The sequence below is a fragment of the Ciona intestinalis genome, chromosome 1 (genome assembly GCF_000224145.3).
Source record: "Ciona intestinalis chromosome 1, KH, whole genome shotgun sequence".
Lineage (NCBI taxonomy): Eukaryota > Metazoa > Chordata > Ascidiacea > Phlebobranchia > Cionidae > Ciona > Ciona intestinalis.
This window is the reverse complement of record NC_020166.2, coordinates 1,394,578-1,414,518: the sequence shown is the minus strand read 5'-3', so window position 1 is coordinate 1,414,518 and position 19,941 is coordinate 1,394,578. Positions and strand designations below refer to the sequence as shown.

General features: G+C 38.5%; 1 protein-coding gene across 1 annotated transcript; it reads left to right on the top strand.

Annotated features, from left to right (window-relative positions):
- Positions 1-2,072: 2,072 nt before the first annotated feature.
- On the top strand, positions 2,073-19,613 carry LOC100187401 (protein TANC2). The gene is made up of 31 exons (XM_002120036.5): positions 2,073-2,172; positions 2,938-2,997; positions 5,983-6,106; positions 6,571-6,701; positions 7,030-7,231; positions 7,326-7,501; positions 7,676-7,839; positions 8,047-8,194; positions 8,541-8,817; positions 9,115-9,363; positions 9,673-9,782; positions 10,060-10,226; positions 10,408-10,519; positions 10,720-10,943; positions 11,299-11,530; positions 11,785-12,084; positions 12,265-12,428; positions 12,788-12,907; positions 13,051-13,225; positions 13,426-13,590; positions 13,827-13,930; positions 14,295-14,388; positions 14,633-14,775; positions 15,016-15,186; positions 15,456-15,656; positions 16,018-16,153; positions 16,543-16,605; positions 16,900-17,009; positions 17,421-17,613; positions 18,005-18,214; positions 18,338-19,613. The coding sequence occupies exons 1-31, from the start codon at positions 2,148-2,150 to the stop codon at positions 19,111-19,113; spliced, it is 5,526 nt and encodes a 1,841-aa protein (XP_002120072.2). The 5' UTR covers positions 2,073-2,147; the 3' UTR covers positions 19,114-19,613.
- The last annotated feature ends 328 nt before the right edge of the window (positions 19,614-19,941 follow it).

Genomic DNA, 19,941 nt, shown 5'->3' with positions numbered 1-19,941 from the left:
ATTTGTGTGATAATTTGTAAAGAATCTTGAAACATTATCAGTTGTGTATTATTATCAAGTAATCGAATACGTAAAGCATATCTTGCTGATTTAATCATAGGTATTATGTTTTGACATTGATTATAATTAGAAGTTAAGTCTCTGCAACCAACTATCGAGTTATCTCCGGTTTCAGTTAAGTGAAGACTAAAATCGTTTTAGAAAGCAATCACCAAACTGCGTTTATAAATAATCACAAATATTTTCGACCCACGCTGTGATCATATGGTGCTTTAATACTTATACACGCTTGGCTGCATTTATGGTAGAATTAACTATTCCAGCTTAGCTAGAAGTACATAGACCCCACCATACTGCGTACTTTCAGCTGCTGTGTGAGTAGAGCACTTGCGCGGATCAAGTGCAACGTTGTAGCCATAGCGACAGACTTTAAACATGAGGGCGCAATAACCCGGGTTCACCTTGGTAAAGACGACATGTATCGGACGTCGGTAAGCAAATAAATGTCGGAACTCGGAAGTTGTTTTAGAAAACAGGTGTAATATGCCTAGTAAAAACAGTTTATATATGTTGGCTTAAGGAAGTATATCCTGATTGTGTTTTAAACATTTAAAAACGGTATATCATATGGGAGTTGTGAGGATACGGTTATCTAATTCTATGAATGATGTTTGCTTACTAACAAATGAGACAAGAAAATAGAACGAAAATGTGTCCCATCTTCCCCCACCTTGCTATATATACTGTACAATGTACGTCATCGCAAAATAGAAGAGGCTTATATAATATATTGCAGACGTTCAGCAACTTTAAGGGTATTTTTATAACTGTTTGAAGTAAAGCGTGAGAAATCAATTAGAGCCAGCGTAGTTTACCATAAGGACCAATTTAACATCTTGTAATTGTAATAAGCCACGATGCCGATGCTCGATATGTATTTCAACCAACACGACGTATTTTGTGCGGGTCTGTACAAAGCAATTAACCCTTCGAGCCAATTACCAGTTTCGACCGAGATCTCTCTCATCTCGCCTTCGTAGTGAGCGAAGCTTGTTAATTATCCTTCGATAGAAAGTTTGCTGTTTGCCGCCACTCCAGTCGAAGGGGCGAACTAGCATCACGTAATCAGCCTCGCACTTAAAGGCGTGCTCTTTAACACCGAGGCTTTATCGCTTTTTGTTTGCATTGGGTGCGCTGAAAAAGTCGTTATAAAGAAACGCTTGTATGGCACAGTTTACATAAGCTCTTGTCGCCATCGATGTGGTTGTGTAGACCAGCAGGATTGAGCCAGCGGAAAGTTACAGCATCTGCAGCATGAGCTTGTTAGGTCTTTAGATATAGTACTGCAGTGTAGATGGACATGGTTAGCACATTATATCCAATATATCCGAATCGTGATTTTAACAATTAACATCGCTCGTTTGGAGTCGTGAGGATATGGTTACAATTTTTTGTTTACTACCGAATGGGAATATAATAGAGAATGAAAACATTTTCCTTCTAACGCCAACCTATTATATTTAAGTAATAGTTGGAATTCTGACCTATGACATGTTATTGATGCGAAAGGAATGTAGTTTATGTTGCTATCTTTGGAACTTTGTGGTTTTGACTGGTCAATATTCCCTCGGTGGTTACTCGTTCAATTCCCCAAGGTAATTGTGAACCTTGGATATTGATATTCGAGTCGACGTTAAGCTGCTGGGTCGAGACACCATGAAAGGGAAGTCCCAATCTAGAACATCCGGTACAATAGGCATTATTGCGCCACATACATTGTACATAGGACCTTGCTGCCAGGTGGGTGGGGTAATCTTTCAAGGAAAACGACAACGCTCGAACTTGGATTGTTTCCGTTTCTGTGGCGTCACGGAGGAACACGCTGACTCAGAATCAGAATGACCGTTCTGTGACGTAACAGTACGCACGACGATATCGTTTAAAATGTCATCATCGTTCTCGCGACAAAAAGGATTACGTAATTAGGAGTTTCAGGTTTAAAATTTCAACTTTCAGGAACCAGGGTATCTTTCTTGAAAAGTAATTCCCCAATTAACATTGTATTTACCTACAGAATAAAGTTAGTTATTATAAAATGCTGCTGATTTACTAAGTTACGATCAGGATTATATTTTATTACAAAAAAGATGGAAATTGCGGACAATAGTAGAGGTGAGTGGTGTAATTAAAGAGATTGATATTTAATTTATAAATACTGCGATCTATGGTGGTCGATTCTGGTCTAAATGTTAGACTCCATGGCGTGCCACGCCGCATAGTATGCCTTTATAGTTTGCCATCTATAATATAGAATATAAAACCTCACCCACAGAGAATAGAATACTAGTTGGTGCATTTAAATATATTGAATATTTTTTTTTACATCAAAAACTTTTTTGTAATTGTCCCTGCTTTCAAAAGTCTAAAACGCGTTATTTTTTCGCCCCCTTTCAATAATAATTTACCCTTATTAAAGTCAGGCGTCCAAGCTGGCGTGTACGTTCAACATCCTTGTAATTATGATTGGCGTAGAGTATTTTAACTTTTTATGAGCCGACATGGGCGCTGGAGAGTTTCAAAACGCTTAGACCTCTCGGGCATTTTTTAGCTTATAAAGTCATCAAGCTAAAACCCTAACCGCCTGTATAAATCACCTAAATTCCTAAAAAATATTAAAATGCTTAATTTATAAGGCAATACATTGGTACCAGTTTGTATTTAGATATCGGCAAGCAGTATTCCGGTTTTTACTTGCCTATAATCTCAGTAATTTTGTTATAATTTGAGGAAACTTTAGGTTAAACGGCGGAAAATGAAATATTATAAAAAATATTATCTTCGCCTTTTGAAATCTGTTTATAAAGAATGTCTGTGCATTAGTATTTACATTGGATATTTGATATTTCTATTTTGGTGATATATGGTCTCTATTTTCAGGTTCAATCAACCGAAAACCGAAGTTTGTTGAAATTCCTTCCGTGCCAACTTCCGACCACGGTAAGTCACAACTCCTAATAAGACGATTAGACAATCCAGCGGTTTATACGCAGAAGTAAATTTAATGTTCGAAAGTTAATCTCAAGAAAATCCACATGTATCTGTATAGCTAATACTATTTTATTGCGCCTCGCCCAGCGTTAGACAATTTCAGGAAAAGATGTGATTCCGTTGTATATATAATCGTTAACAAAAAATAAATTGACGAATATCTAGCAATATAGAGTAAGGTAGGGGAAGATGGGACACATTTTCATTCTATTTTCTCGTCCTATTTAGTAGTAAACACAAAGAACAATCAAAGAATTATAAAACCTTTACATCACGACTTTCGTAAACCGTTGTTAATTGTTTAAAACACGATCAGAATATTTTAATATTATGTGCTAAAGGTGTCCCATCTTATCCCACCCTACTATAAACATAGTAACAGTATAATCGACCAACCGATTTCACACACGTACAATAGAATGTAAACTAATTACATTAAATGTCCCTATTAATCGAGGTATTTCGTTGTTTAATTAAGTTACGATACCACGTGTTCCCTTTACATTTCTGTGGCGTGTTTTGTTCGATCTTACACGTGGTTGTCGCCCCAGTCGCTCTGTCTAGCAACTTCTATTGTCAGGTCATTGTTACGCAATAATGGTGATCGAATGCATTTGTTTCTGCGTCTGACGTCACAATGTTTTGTAATTGTACTCCGTCGAAACGTGGCGCTATCCGCCCTCGAAAGGTTGCGTTGTATTTTTACCATTGTGACGTAATAGGGCGTAGAAATCGCGGTTTATCGGCGTAAGAATGCGCGCATGCACACGAGCGATATGTTTGTGACGAAACACAGCGTTGGTATGTGCCCTTGCGCGCCCCATGGACGTAATACCAATCTTACAACGATAGAAGCGGGTCCTTTGCTTGCTACATACCACAAAACACCAATATGCGTGAGAACAGCGATAAGCATCTTTTTGACGAAATATTTGCTTGGAACTAAGGGTAGCTTCGATAAACGCAAGCGCAGCGTTGCGTGGAGATCCTATTTGCCGGAACGGTATGTTACCCTGCATGTTGTAACTCTACACAGATCCTAAAGCAGTTTACTGTGATATGACAAGCGGAGAATCGAGTTAATAAACTGAAAAATTAAGTTATATCACGGCCTACTAGAGATACTAGAGATATCTCTAGTAGGCCGTGGTTATATGGAGATCGTGCAGGTAGACGTAATCTGAAAAGCTGCAAGTTGCTTGCCTTATTCAGTAAGGTACAAGCTTGGGGTAATGGGCCAACCCTGGCCTAAATCTATGTTCCTATGGCGTCCCACTCAGTAAGGTGTCACATGCTTAGAATATAAGTCACAAACTTATACCAGGTTAAATACACCGCGAACTTATACATTTGTTAGGTTGTTAATACTAGTCTTTTAGCTCCATCATTCGTATCGAAGTTTCAGACAGGTATTGATGGTAGCTATGTTCCTGTATCATGCGGTGAGGAGATAATCAAATTAGCTTCGCTTTTGTTCTGGTTATTTTCGCTGAAAATTTGGATTTTTTGATCGACGTTTGTTCTGTTTGTATTCAAACGACGCCGGGACGATTACTTATGACGTAACAATAAATCGCGGAATTCCGCTGAAAGGAACTGTCGCTTCCACAAGCAACTTTCGATGTTGGGTGTAGGAAGTCATGTAAGAACAGCGTTTAGTTCAAATAAGTTTTTATAATAATGTTTTATAAAGTCCATGCTCAAAATAAACAAGATGGTAAAAAAATCTCTTTGGTGTAATTTAGGTTTCTCTTATATGAAGCATAACAGTTTGGTACATCTTCGAATGCAGAAACTATGATCAGGTTAATTAAAACAGCGAGAGAAGGGAGTTAGCAAAACGACAGAAACCATGCAGTTAATGCAGGTTTGGAACTGCAGGAGATGCTGCTGTCAAATGCAGTAAATTCCTAATTCCCGATGTTGGTTGCTATCGTTTCCTTATTACATGCCTGTGCCGGTTTTATCCTAATCTTTAGAATTAGTGAAACCAGCCGCCAATCAAATACCAATGCCGGTTCCGCCTAATCTTTCCGACGTTTGTTTTCCTAATTCTCGGTAATCCAAGATTCCAAAATCGACTCCCGCTATTTTGGTGTTTGACGTCAGCAGTTCTCCAGGGAAAGTGCGAACGAGGAAGGCGGGTTTAAGAGTTTAGAAATCGCGATAAAAATCGTGTTTCGAATATTCGTTTCATTTTGTTATACGTTGAACTGCACGCGTTCACCGTGAAGGATGTTTTAGTTAAGTTGTTTATTAGCAAAGCTACGGCCTACTATCTCTAGTAGATCTTGACAAAGCTTAGCGATAGACAGCAAAGGGCATAAATCTGAAGTGGTCACAAATTAAGTGTCGTTCTTTGATTAACCCTAGGATAAGTAATAGGCTGTCGTGTGTTTTCCGCAACAAACATGTATTCGGAAAAGGGTTTTTAGTAGTTTTGTTTTAGCCAACGTGTAAACTGCCTCGCGCTCCAAAAATATTTCATTTTGTGAGTTCGGCCGACAGTTTTGGCGATCGTCCAAACCATGAGTGTTTCCTTGACATGAGGTTAGAAGGGCGACTCTAGCGGATTGCTTCCTATTCCCATCAGTTCATGGGAACCGGAAGTAAATTCTCGGCTCTGATTGGTTAATTCAAATCTCCTGGCAGACTATGTAATTATATATCCTGTTATCAAAAAAACATAGAGATCCGATGTATCTATATTTACAGTACATTAGCGATAGATATATTTTCATTCTCTTTTATCTATTTGGTAGTAAACAAAAATATTTATAGAAATACATAATCGTATCCTCACAACTCTAAATTAGCGTTGTTAATTGTTAAAATACGATTGAGAAGTATATGGTATTATGTGCTAACCGTATTTTATTTCACCCCACAGTACTATACTATATGTAATATTGTCATGGTCGTGTTTAAATATAGGCTCCGGTACCAGCAGTGCTTCCTCGACATCCAAACGTCATGAAGACGTCACGCTGACGTCAGCGGATGAGGAACCAGACCCAGCGTTAATGGCGACACTTGGTTTATTTTTGGGAGATCAGAGGTAAGGATATGAAACTTTTACTTCTGCATGGTGTAATACTTAATGGTGTAATACTTGATGTAAACTATACGTGGTGTTGTGTGAATGTGTATAACGTTGAGAATTAAGTAAGTTCCCTTTTAAGAAGCGTTTTTAGATCTCGTAGCCAGCATTAATTATTGCTAGAGTTTATGTCATGATGGTTAGTATAAAACTGGTGTTTAAATGAATGAGTTTTTATTTCTCCTGTCGAGGCAGCTGAGTCGCTATAACACGGGTGTTCTGTTTCATACACCTCATGTCCGCTTACAAGTTACCACGTATGTAACTTTAAGGGTGATGGAGTCAATGCCCACGCGAATTAAGCTGTGGGCAATCGCTATTTGCCAGCTAAGCCCAACGTTGTATCACTTTTCACTTCGATAGATAACCACACGTACGAGCTATACTTATACCTTGGCCTAAAGTTGTTGAATATTTTACAGAGTAAGCCATGTGAAGACGACCAGTCACCACCATCCACTGTTAAGTCAAACAAATATCATTGGCAACAACAACGATATTAAGAAGAAACAAACCACCAGCCCAGCTTCTACTTTGTCGGATAAAGGAATCGGTAAGTTGCTTTGACCGTATAGAAGGGTTGGGGAAGATGGGACATTTTTTATTTTCTCGTCCCATTTGGTAGTAAATGAAGAACATCCAAAGAATTATTAAACCGTATTCTCACGACTTCCATAGACCGTTGTTAATTGTTTAAAACACGATTCGGAAATATGTAGTAAACAAAGAATATTTATAGGAATATATACCTTTATCCCGTAACTCCAAAAGTGCGTTATTAAATGTTTCAACTATGATTACAAAACATGATGTTATGTGCTAACGGGTATCTTTACCCCAAAGTACTATATTAGTTTTATAAAGTATTCCTACGTCTCCAGGCAGTAGCGTTGGTTCATTCGATTCCGAGTTTCGTCATACTATGTCACAGTACCTTCCTACGTCATCAAACCCCCCTTACGACGTCAGATCCGGTTCGTTAGACTCCCGAACACACGAGCTTGCGTATTCCATGGAACAACAAGCACCCAGCCACACGAGAAGCTCTTCTGACATCATAATCACTGACGCAAACGTTGCAAAGTATGTCGTCATAGTAGGAAATATTTTTGTCTCATTTATTCTTATTTCGAAAATTTTCTAATTTTTAAAATCTTTTTTCTATGTTTACCTTCAGGACCAGTGTTACCCACCCCAAACTAGCGGAGCAGTCTAGCGTTCCCTTGTGGAACTCTGATCCTCGCCGTGGTTCCAAGTCAGCATCACTTACATCACAACCACGGCCACGAAGACCATCAACAAGGAGACAACGACCAAGTATCAGCAACAGTGATGCAAACTCCATAGAACGAGGTGAGTTAAAATACAACTGAAATGAACTGTTTGTAAAATTGCTCTAAACTAGCTGACAATCAAATGTACTCCATCTGAATCTCTTTATCATTCCATTACATATGTTTTGATACACATTTTGACACATCAATACTTGTATGATGATTGCACATTTTACATATATTTTCTACCCAGCTGAGACGAATGACAAACACAAGCTGCCACAATTATGTCGCGACTCCCCTGGCCACTCCACTCGTTCAAGCGTATCATCGTCACGCTCTGTTACTCCGGCAGTGTCAGTTTGCGAGATGACCACAGCATCTGGGAACAAGAACTTTCCGAAGAGCAAATCTAATGTAAGTTTCCTCAAATAATAGAAAAATAGGGGTAACATTGTGAATTCAAAAAACAAAAACTCTTTTAAAATAAAAAACAAATTAAAAAATTGAATATTTGGGAACAAATCTGGGGTGTCATTGCAAAAATGTAGTTACACTCATAATCGTTACATGTCACCCAACCCCCATTTACATTACGCCATACCCAACTTGTTTTTTTCACAGAGCCCTACAGAACCTCTTCCACCACCACCTCCACCTCCTCCTGAAGAGAATGGTCATTATGACATCACAAATGAACTTCCACCACCTCCTCCCCCTCCTCCTGTGGAGCAAAGCCTTCCCCCACCACCTCTGCCTCCTAAAAATAAAAGTGAGAGGAATATTATCCTTAAATTTGTTTTATAGACCAAATTTTATTCTATACAAATGAGGCCTTACTACTAAGACAAAGCACGCCATGGGATTTAGGCTAATATTTGCCTATTACCCCTTTTATAGTTGCAATTTTGATTCTATATGAATGAGCAACGACGATAAGGCATGCCAAGATCAAGGGTTTGCACATTTTTTTTTTTTTTTTTTTTAAAAAAACATGTCCTATTCTGTATTGGTAAGGTCCTCAAGTGAGGCACATTTAGGACCTTGCCTTCAGGCCATAGTTGGCCATTTTATTAACCCTTACGTAGCAAATAGACTAAACCCTTGTTTTATTACAGCTCCCCAGCAAGTACATAGCAATGCAGGTTTGGCAAGACAGAATTCTTTAATATCAAGAAAACCAGACCCTCCTGCCTACCAACACCAAAACCAACAACATCAGTCTTACATAAATGACTTCCCACCGCAGTTTCATCTACAAGCAGACGAAACAAATAGTACTGCCAGTTCAACTTTAAAGAGCCGGATACGCTTGTCATCAGACTCTACCACTACCACAGTTGTAAACGCATTGGAATGTAATGACAGAGTTGGACAAAACGCAAAACGCGTGTGGTAGGTCGAACTTAATAGGCTGTTCTAGCAGTTATAAACTTTATAAAGTTATAAATAATAAAGCATAAACGAGAGCAAACTGTGTTTAAATGGATGCCATTTATAGGTAAATACACGTCTCTACTGGTAGTTGGTTTGTTGAAGTTAATTTTTGTTTGTTTGTTCAGTATTTTCACAAATTACAGTCTTTATGTATAGATGTATGCAAAAAAAATCACATTTACTCACTACATAGGAAACGTATTTAAAAACCCTACCAGTGCTCGCAGTACCTAAACAACATAATTTTAATTTCAGGAGCCAAGACCAAAGGCGAGAGGTCCCAGTCCCAATGTCCCACGCCCCTCTCACGCCCTCCATGTCCACATCAGCACTTGGACGTACAGAATCTACAGGAAGGTTAATGCACCACCACCACCACCACCATGCTGCTGCACGTAAACCAGCTCATGGGAGTACAAGTGCGTTATGGGAAGCTGCAAGACCCCACTCACTCTCAGCTCCAACCCCATATCCTAACCAGACTGAGCCTGCATCTAATGACAGGTTAGTTTTATAACCTTAAACCATAGAGTTCGAGGCTCAACGCTGCTATCATTGTGTGGGTATGTGTCCTTGCAGAAGATACTTAATTCATACACTTATAAAGTCTAGCCAAATGGTAGATGAAATGTTAGTCCCATTCATACCAACAAATATATTTATTTATTTGTATACGATAGCAAATATCAAATTAAGATCAACAAAACTACGGATCAGGAAAAATGTTAAAATAACATTCAAAACCTTTGTTTAACGTTTTATGGAACTTTTTATATATTTTAAATATATAACTAAATGTATATCATGTCTTAGAAACACCCCGTCCCCCAACACATATGATGATGGCACCTTTAGTAGACAAAGCATGAAACGATCGTCAACAAGATCCAACCCTGGTGATCGAAGGAGACCGGATCCTAAAGGTAATTATTTGCTACGATATTTTCCCATTGTTTATGCTTAGACTGCAATGCTTGTAACCCATGTTTACATTCTCTTAAAAAATACGTATATATACATGTTATTTCATAATGTAATCATCCCCAATGTGCAAATTTGTTATTTTGTGATTGCATTTTGCATTCCAACAGATACAAACTATATTCCATTTGTATTCTACATGAGCAAAGTTTTATGATGGTTAATGCTAAGGAGCAGTTGTCTATGCGAGATTTAGACCATTAAACTTTATTTTCCCAGCTGTTCGTTTTGCTCCATACCGCCACCCAGAGGTCACCTTGCAACCGTTGGCTTTCGATATTTCACTAGCTGTCGCAAGTGAAACCAAGTTTGTTGGACGGGAATGGGTGTTCAGTGAAACCTTGGTTGCCTTGACAACCAATGACTTAAAAACAAACAAAGGAGTGGTAAGTGTGATGTCATAAACCCTACGTACCTATAAAGTTATAAACACGATAATTCACAAAAAGTGTATGAAAGAGAGTACCCATGTCATAACGACTGTTGTTTTTCTACCATGTGAGGACAAATAATTCATTCAATCATTCATTAGGTCATGGTTCTAATATTGAGATACCTTTATTACAGATCATAACAGGTGCAGCAGGACATGGAAAAACTGCTCTTATTGACCATTTGGTATCGTTTAGTTACCATGGTAGCAAGAAACAAGGATTCTCTACACTGCGATCTGAGTCTGGTAGGTTTTTAAAATACTTGGGTCTCTATATAAAGTATTATGGGTTAGGAATTGGCAATGGGTAAGAGCTTGATTTGCATTCTTAGCGACTCTAGTATATGTTTCATGCCGTGAACAGCAAGGTATTTTTAATTTAACTTTCAAAATTAAACTCACTTCAAAACTAACCTTCGAAACTTACTGGTATACATGTACCACAGATACCATGCAACGTCTCAGCCATTCTGCCGCCATGGTTAGAAGCTCAAGTCCTCTATCTAACTCCAGGCAGTTCTACCACCCTGGCACCAACAACAGTCATCTTATTGTTGGTTCCAACCACTCAAGCCGTACCAACAGCCCAGCGTTCGGTAGCACAGCAAGCAGTAGAGCTGGCAGTCAATCTTCCCTGACAGAAGATAATTGTAGGAAACTAGCATCACAGGTACATATGGAAGTGGTTTAGTAAAGATTTATTGGTGACACACAAACTTACCCCCAAAAAGGGGACCTTATTGGTATTGTATTAAGTATATTAATCAATAAATGATTGAAGTGCTTTGGTAAAAAAGCATTATCTTAAATCTTTGTCAGTTGCCAAACTGACATAAAATAACATTAAAACATTTAATATATATTTGGTAAATATAGATATTATTTACTACTAAAGCTAGGTAGAAATCATTATAGACAGTACAAAGTTTATTTATTTAGACTACCCTCTTACACTGTTAAAATCACTAATTGTTCATGTATGATAATGTATTTAACCTTTTCTTAAAATTTGATTTATTTTCTAGGTTGTTGCTTTCCACTTTTGCCAGGCAGAGAACAATTCAACATGTTATGTACCTGAGTTCCTACATAGTGTGGCAGCTCAACTAAGCCAAGCTCCACAACTAACATCATACAGGGAGCTCCTACTTAACGAGCCACACTTACAGAACATACTTAGTATAAGAAGCTGCATACAAAACCCAATCCAAGCTTTTAGCAAAGGAATTGTTGAGCCTTTAGTTCGACTGCGCAAAGGTTTGTAAACTGGTTTTCATTGATTTTAAGAAGTATCAGATAATGTTTCATAAACAGAGTGAAATTTCATTACACATAATTTTATTATTAATATTTGGCAATATGCCCAGAGGTAATAGAACAGCTCTTGGCATGCTTTGCTGTGGGACCTTAGCATGGTCAGCTGTGTTGTTTAAACCATATACATATACAGTCCTGTCAGTACTTTACCTCAATTCCACAGTAACGTAACTAATTCGAAAAATTTCTAACAGCCAACAAGCTTCCACGTTCGAACCTCGTAATAGCGATCGACGCACTCAATGAAGCCGAATTATATCGACCCGACTATGGACTCTCTATTTTTACGTTCCTACAGCGCCACCTACAGGATTTCCCTGACTTTTTAAAAGTGGTCGCGACCCTAAGAACTGAGGATCGAAATTTGGCCGAAAACCTTCCTGTTAGTTTTGTATCACTGGATGGTGATACCGCACACATAGTGCGAGACTCTCAACTATATATTAACCATCGCATCTCAAGCTCACAAGCGTTGTCTAACTTAACGCTATCAGGTTGGTTATATTATTGATAAAACAACTTATTTATTGATATTACAATAACCCCGTGAGGATTCGGGTGTATAATTCCACCAAGTGGGACGCGGAAAGAAAATGAAAACATTGACTATCTTACCCCAGCTTACTTTATCTTGTTAACCAGGTCACCATACTAACCGTAATTTCCCATTTTAGGAAAATCCGATCCTACTGTAACGCAAAAGCACCTTGGACAACACCTGATTAAAACTTCGAAAGGAAATTTCCTTTTTCTTCGTCTTACTCTTGACCTCATAGAGAAAGGATCCATTGTTCCTAAAAGTTCTGGTTTCAAAGTCATTCCCGTCAGTGTGCATGAGGTAAATGACATCACACAAACTTCTATCCACAGTATTGGTGTAAATAAATATGGCAGGGCAACAGCAGTCAATATAACACAGGTGTTTTGTGCCAGCTTATGAGTTGCCACATATGTAACTTAACTTTGCAGGTGATTGTTTTTCTAGATCTGTTTAAATATTTTAAAATGTATGGCTGACAATTTAAACAAAACCCATAAGTCACCACTGGGGTAGAGCATTAACAGCTAAGTGTCTTTCTCAAAAAACACATAAGCCAACAATGGTAGCAGAGAGAAGCCTTGAACCTGTACCCTCTTGTTCAACCACCGAGCCATAGTGCTTGGTAAAATGTCATATTTATTAACTCTGTTCTCCAGGTGTTTCTCCTGATGTGCAACTTGCGTTTCATGAGTTACACATCATTCGATGATGTGCGTGATGTCATCGCTGTTGCTCTTGCTTCACTTTACCCCCTGAAAGACGATCATATTTATCAGGTAAGGAAAAAAATACATTCACTATTAAGTGCTAACCAAAACAAAACAAGTCGAACAAGTCGCGTACTTAGCCCAAAAAATACTAAAAAGATGTTTGATATTTAACATTCTCAATATACAAGGCTAATACGAATTCTCCACAGGCCATATGCAGTGGTTTGCCTCCCAACCAACTACCGAGGGCGAAGTTCAAATCACAGATGGACATGTTGTCCGAGCTGTTGGTTCTAGCTCCCTCAGGTGGGAGAATATTTTTCCATTCGTGTTTCAGAGAATGGCTGTTGGATCAAACACACCAAGTACAAAAAACAGGAACATGTAAGTCAGTTTGTTTTGTAAAACAGCACCTCTGGCAATTATTTGCGTTCTGACAAAGCATAACAAGTATTCTCTTTACTGTTGATGCTCTTTTTCATATGTTATCGTTTCCTAAGAGAAACATAGAACAGGTTTTCACCGTTTGTATTGCCGAATATAGAAAAACAATTTTTCTTTAATTAATAACCATGACATCACAGTGCAATCTTCAAGCAAGTTCCGTGTTGATGTCAAACGGGGTCACGCTTTGTTGGCCACAGTGTTATCCCTTCAACCCCCGACCCGATTGCATAAACACGCCACGCTCGAGTTAGCACACCACGTGCTCAAAGCTGGAATGTTCAAGAACCAATCAAAGCAATCAGGTACCTAATAAGTCTTCTATGAGACTTTGTACAGTTGTTTTTAAAGGAGCAGCAGTTAGTGTGCCTGCCATAACTTTTTTTTTAAGGTTTGGTTGGTTCGAGTCTTAATGCTGCTACCATTATTGGTGTATGCGTCCTTGGGCAAGACACTTAAATGTGTTTGCTTAAACCAAGATGGGATATATACATATGGTGTCTGATGTTATGTTGTGAGTTTTAACAGTCTTTAAACGCAGGTATGAGCTCCTCAGAGCAAAACGCAAGCTTTATGGCAAGAAGTAGCCAGCAGCTCACCGAAGCTCTATCGTCATTGAGGAATCTATTCTTCCCAAATATGAAGGTGAATGTTTTACTTTTAACTCAAAAGATGTAATAACACCAGTGTATATTCTGCATGAGTAAGGTACTGTAGCAATGGGACCTGAGATTAAAGTCAGAGTTGGCCCATTTGCACAACATTGTGTTCTATATGAGTGAGGTCCTAATGCTTGGCACATCATAATTCCAAATTTAGGTCAGAGTTGGCCCATTACCACAACACCCAGGGTGCTACAATCTATAGTGACCACTCCATGGAGTTATGTCTGCTAAGTGTCTTATTCTTGTCCAAGAACACATATGCTATCTATAACCATTGAGCCATAGTAACCAGTGTAAAGTTTTAAATATTAGTTTTAATCTAACATGAGCTTATTATACACCAGGTGAGCAAGCTACTTCTAAGATCTGGTGCAAACCCTAACACGCCAACAGAAGTCTTCAGTAACGCAACACCCCTATCTGTTGTTGCACATACAGGTTCGTTTTACTTTAAAATTTATTTTTTTTAATTAAATTCTTCAGGTATGATAAAATTGATAGAAAAAGTAGAAAAAATTAGCTTTTATTCTATTAAGTTATGGCCTAAAATAGGTTCTTCAAAGGACCTGGTATGATATTCTAAAGCAATGTCCAGAAATATTATAATATATGGTTTAACACGCATCAGCAATATGACTATCATACTAAACATTATTATAGTGACATAACTATATTATCACAGGCTGCATTGAACTTGCAACTCTGCTTCTTATGTTTGGTGCTGACGTCAACCAACCAGCCACCAATGGGATGGCGGCTCTCACCTTTGCTGCGGCTGCTGGGAGACACCAAGTGGTAGATCTGTTGCTACGATACAGACCAGCGGTGAGTTGAATGCATGTAAATTATTTACCCTCGAATGGCAGGGTAACGAAAGTATTGTAACATGGGTGTTTAGTTTCATACAACGCGCGCTCGCCTATGAGTTGGCATGTATGTAACTTTGTGGGTGATTACTTTTTGATTTCATATCTTTAATGTATGGCTGACAATTTAGACAACTCAATAGTCATAGTAAGTAAAAAGGTAGCAGCAAGAAGTGTTTTAAACTTTTCCTTCTTACAGTTGAACCAAGTTGACCAGAACGGCCAAACTGCGCTGTTGCACGCCATCTTGCGAGGCCACGCTGACGTAGCCAAGCTGTTACTGACATGTGATCTGTACGCTTCACAACAACATCGTAACTTTGCTGCACAGCAAGCAGTCGTTGCAGCAGCTACCATTGGAGACATGAAGGTTAGTTAGAGAATGTGATATCTATATAATCAACCCAAAAAAGAGGTTTACCCAGTGCTTCTGAATTGCTCACTATTAGATTGGTCTCAAAACTCACTGTAGGTCCTCACTCATATAGAAGCTCCTTATTACTCTTCAACAAAAGCTATTAAAATTCGTCTATTTGAGTTTGTTTTTTCATAAGACAGAAGATTTGGGCCAGATGTAACCCATCACCAGACACAGAGTTATCGCTAGGACTTATAAACAAATATGTTCCTTTCACCCAGTTGATCCAGTATCTACTCCAACACGATGCCTTCCAATGCGATGTAAACGCTGTTGAAGCAACACACGGGGAATCTCCATTAACGTCAGCGGCCGCTCATGGAAAATCAAGCGTTTGTGAATTTTTGATTAGAAACACAAAAGCTAACGTTGAGGCAAGGAACAAAAGTGGAGCCAATGCTCTGCTGTGCGCAGTCAAACAGGTATACTTTATGTTTATGACAAAAAAATATTTCCTACACTATAACCAACGATCTTTACCAACACTTTTCTTCCAATTAAACCTTATATTGAGTTATTTGTCATTTTTGGTCAAGTCATTTTTAAACAACTCTAATATTGTTGCCAATTTCTTATTCTTCTTTGTTTTAATTAATTTAATCTTCGCTATCATATTCGAAGAGATAAATAAAATGTATTTTATTCTAACATCGTTAATATAACACAGGAAGCATTGTGTATCCTCATTAATTTTCTACATAAAAATTAACACTTGTTTTCCTTGGAAAATAACATAATTATTTTTTACTTTGATAATAAATAACCAACACCATTCTACAACAGGGAGAATGGGACACAGCTGACTTATTGCTCAACCTTGGAGCATCCCTGGAGTCCCGTGATCCAGCAGGGAAGACACCTCTCATCACAGCATCGTGTAACGGACATCTAGGAGTGTTGGAGCTTCTACTATCCCGAGGTATGTATGTTTACTATGTATTGATAATACAATATATAGTAGGGTAGAGGAAGGTATTTTAGGTTCTGTCGAATTTTAATACCAAATTGTCATTGCAGTGGTTACTCCCTGTAAAAGATATATATATATATTTTATCTTTTATATATAGCCTACGCAAAAATGCATTATGTTACCAAACTTCAGCATTGTTCAACTATTATTTACCATTATCTTATTTTGCCAATCTGTGAATATTTTTTTAACATTCACCAATCTTTCCATGTAAGATATAGTGGGACAGGTCATGTAGTTTGGAGACTACTGCTTTAAATCTCAATACTTTTAGCATGGAAAATACTGTGCTATATGCAATGTAATAACAGATGGTATAATGATTGTTTTTATTCAGGTGCAAGTGTGGTAGCTGCTGACAGGGAAGGACTCACTGCTCTTAGTTGGGCTGCATTACAAGGTAAGATTACTTCATACTTTCTTAACATTGTATTTTAATAATACCCAATCACCCACAAAGCTACATGTGGTAAATCGTAAACTAGTACGAGATGCATGAAACAGAACATCCTTGTATAATGGCTATCGTTTTTCTGTTACAAGAGGATAAAGCAAGTTACTTTCAACTATTCATTCAAATTGTCAACCATACAAAAAGCAATTAGCAATAATAGCTGTCAAAAGTTACATGTATTCAAACTATAAATATATAACTGAGTTTAAATGATTAACATCAACCATTACTTGTCTTCAGGCCATGCACCTTGTGTTCGATCATTAGTTGAACGTCATGCCAACGTAGCTCACCGTGACGCAAGTGGTCGAACTGCACTTGACCTCGCATCGTTCTATGGTGATCCACAGGTATGTATTGTTAAAGTTCAAATCAGCTCTATTTATAAAGTTTCTATTTTTACTATATTCTATGTTATAATGTTTCCATGTCAATATATTTTGTGTTTAACTCAATCAGTGTTCATTAATGTTAAGCAGATATGACACAGTGGGCTTAACATGTACGGATGTATTAATATGTTTGAATTAATATAGAGATAACACAGTGTACTATAGAGATAACACAGTGTACTATTGAATTTATACTTAGTGTGTAAAACATGTTGGTTTCTGGATTAATATAAATGAATGTTGATAAAGACAACAAATACTACCTTGAAAATAAACTTTTCCTTATTTGTTTAAGATTTTTTTAAAATTAAGAGTTTTTGTTTTTAGAATATTGAACTTTTTCATTTACAAATTGTTTTTCGTTTTTAGATTGTTGATCTTCTGTTGGACGCTGGGTCAGATATAAGTCACGTGGATGCGAGTGGTATGTGTGCACTGGACCGTGCGATTGGTTGTCAGAACATCGCTGTGGTGTCAAGGTTGCTACGTCGTGGAGCAGAGATTGCGCTGACCTCATGGGCAATGTCGAGCGGCAAAGCTGACGTCACGGCTGTATTGTTAAGTAAGTGGTGTCTCTTATTCGTTATTGTTAAAGCCCTTGTTGCCTACCTTCTGGGAAGCTTCAATATCTGGTATGGTTGGTGCAGTAGCATGTCAAGGTTATGCGCCAACTTTGGGTAAAATCATGCTGTAGGACCTCAACTGTGTAAAAGAAAAGTATTGTAATTTTAAGTGTGGGGGCCTTCGTGGATGTAACAAGCTTCAACATCTAGTGAGGTTCACGGTGTGTTAACACCCTGGGTTATAGGGTAAAGAGCCAACTCTGTCCTCTTAAAGTTTTGTAGCGTATCAATCTTCAAGATATCACCCGTATAGAATAGTGTTGTTAATGTGTTATTGGAGTTGGAGCATTGGAAGCCTTTACTCAATACTAAAGATAATTTCTTTTGCAGACAAAAGTTTAGAGGATGGCAACACATTATACAAGGCGTTTGACTTTGTCAGTGCGAGTGAGATTTATGCGAGGGCACTCAAACATATTGGGGAGCTATCCACATCAAGGCACGACCGGCCGCAACAACACGGCAAGATGGCTGACCTTTCAGCCCATCTTCTACTCGGTTATTCCAGGTGTCTGAGGAAACTCGGCGATTTAGATGGCGGTAAGTTGTACATATATAGGATTGAGTTGATTTTGGTATATTTTTTTGGTTTTCTCTAGTCCACCGATTTGTTTTACATGTTTAACATTATTCGGATTTTTATTCCTTATTTTTATTTTGCAGCTGAATCCAGTGCTACCCGAGCGTTAGAGCTGAAGCCACTTTGGCACGAAGCGTTGTATGCAAGGGCCCGTGTTCTACGTGAAGCAGGTCGTTTAAACGCAGCCTTATGTGACGTCATTGAGGCAGAGAAGACTGCTCCTCCTCATAATATGAAGGAGATAAGAAGGTTGATAGAGAGGATAAAAGAGGAAGTTAGAAGAGGCGTAAGCAAGAACTCCCGTCCACCATCCACTACATCAGAGATGAATATTCCTCACCGATCCAGAGTCAACTCTACATCTAGTTACCATGGTAACAGAAGCCGTGGTGCTTCACCTTCGGAAATGTCACGTTCTTTCCAAGCACCACGGACCGAGCAACAGCGACAGTTGAACCCCTTGTACACAGGCAACCCTGGACAATTAGGCAGGGGCAATTCCCAGGAAAGTCTCGCCGAATCCATGTTAAGCTTATCTTCGTATGAACCTTCTAGATCAAGGCGGGACTTGAGCAGTGTAAGTCGGCGAGCCCCTCCACGTACAAACCCACATTGGAGGCCACGCGTTCCTGATTTTCACCGTTCCTATTCAGAAGACCACCGAGCCCCTAACCCCACCTACCCCCAACATGGTGACCGACGTCATTTTGATGATGATACCCGATCGCTCTGTGCTGATGTCGATCACGTGACTTTGGACGGGTGGTCGTCGCACCCTACATACAATGGTCCGATTCAAAATGGCTACCGTTACCAGGCAACGGAACCAGCGCGAACCTCTTTTGTCACAAATCTGTAACGGGTGAATTCTTCAATTTTTTACCGAATCCCAACTTTTACATTTTTTTTGGTGCAAAGCGTGAGAATCACGATAACTTTTAATCATGAATCGATAGTGTTACTGTAAGCTACTGTTGCAACGTTACAACAGACAACTTTTTATTCTCGCTGCTTAACTTTGTGCACACTGTTACCGTACTGTACATATTTTTCACTTTTACAATCAATTTACAATAATGTTAATTTATTAAGTCCCTGCGACGTCGGGCTAATCGTGACCGAACACTGCCCTCTGTGACGTCATACACCCACCTATTCAATGCAATGATATGTGGGTTTGGATTTTTAAGTTTCATGTTTTATGTCTTTCGTTGTCGTAGGCGAAATTCTAGTTTGTCTATTCGTAAGACATTTGGTCTATTGTATGTATGTCTTGTTAAATTCACAATTTATAAAATTCACTATGTTTTGGCGTTGACTCACTGGAATAATTCAATAAACTCAACGCAATGAAATTAAGTGGTATCAGTTTTGTAAACGTTATAGCAACTTGAAAACGGTATGAAAACCTATTGTTTGAAGTTGCAATGGAGAAAGTCACAGGCCTTCTCTAAATAGACCTAGCAAACCCCCGGCTTTAAACAGTTCATTAAAAGCTGAAAAATAACGGGCCATAGCCTGTAAAAACGCTAAGAAAGGGGAAAAAATAAGGGCCAAAAACACGAAAAGATAAGTGCATAATCCATGGGATAAGCATCAAGTAGCTGATGGTGGCTTCCAGGTTAGAATTTAATACATGTGGCAATATTTATATCTGGGCTGAATTGTCTGAATTTTCTACTTTTAA

Bases quoted from the DNA above. Each gene is read 5' to 3' on its own strand.
- LOC100187401 (XM_002120036.5), top strand. From the start codon at position 2,148: ATGGAAATTGCGGACAATAGTAGAG. The intron at 8,195-8,540 runs GTGAGAGGAATA...GTTTTATTACAG, and splicing joins TCTGCCTCCTAAAAATAAAA to CTCCCCAGCAAGTACATAGC. The intron at 17,614-18,004 runs GTAAGTGGTGTC...TTTCTTTTGCAG, and splicing joins CGTCACGGCTGTATTGTTAA to ACAAAAGTTTAGAGGATGGC.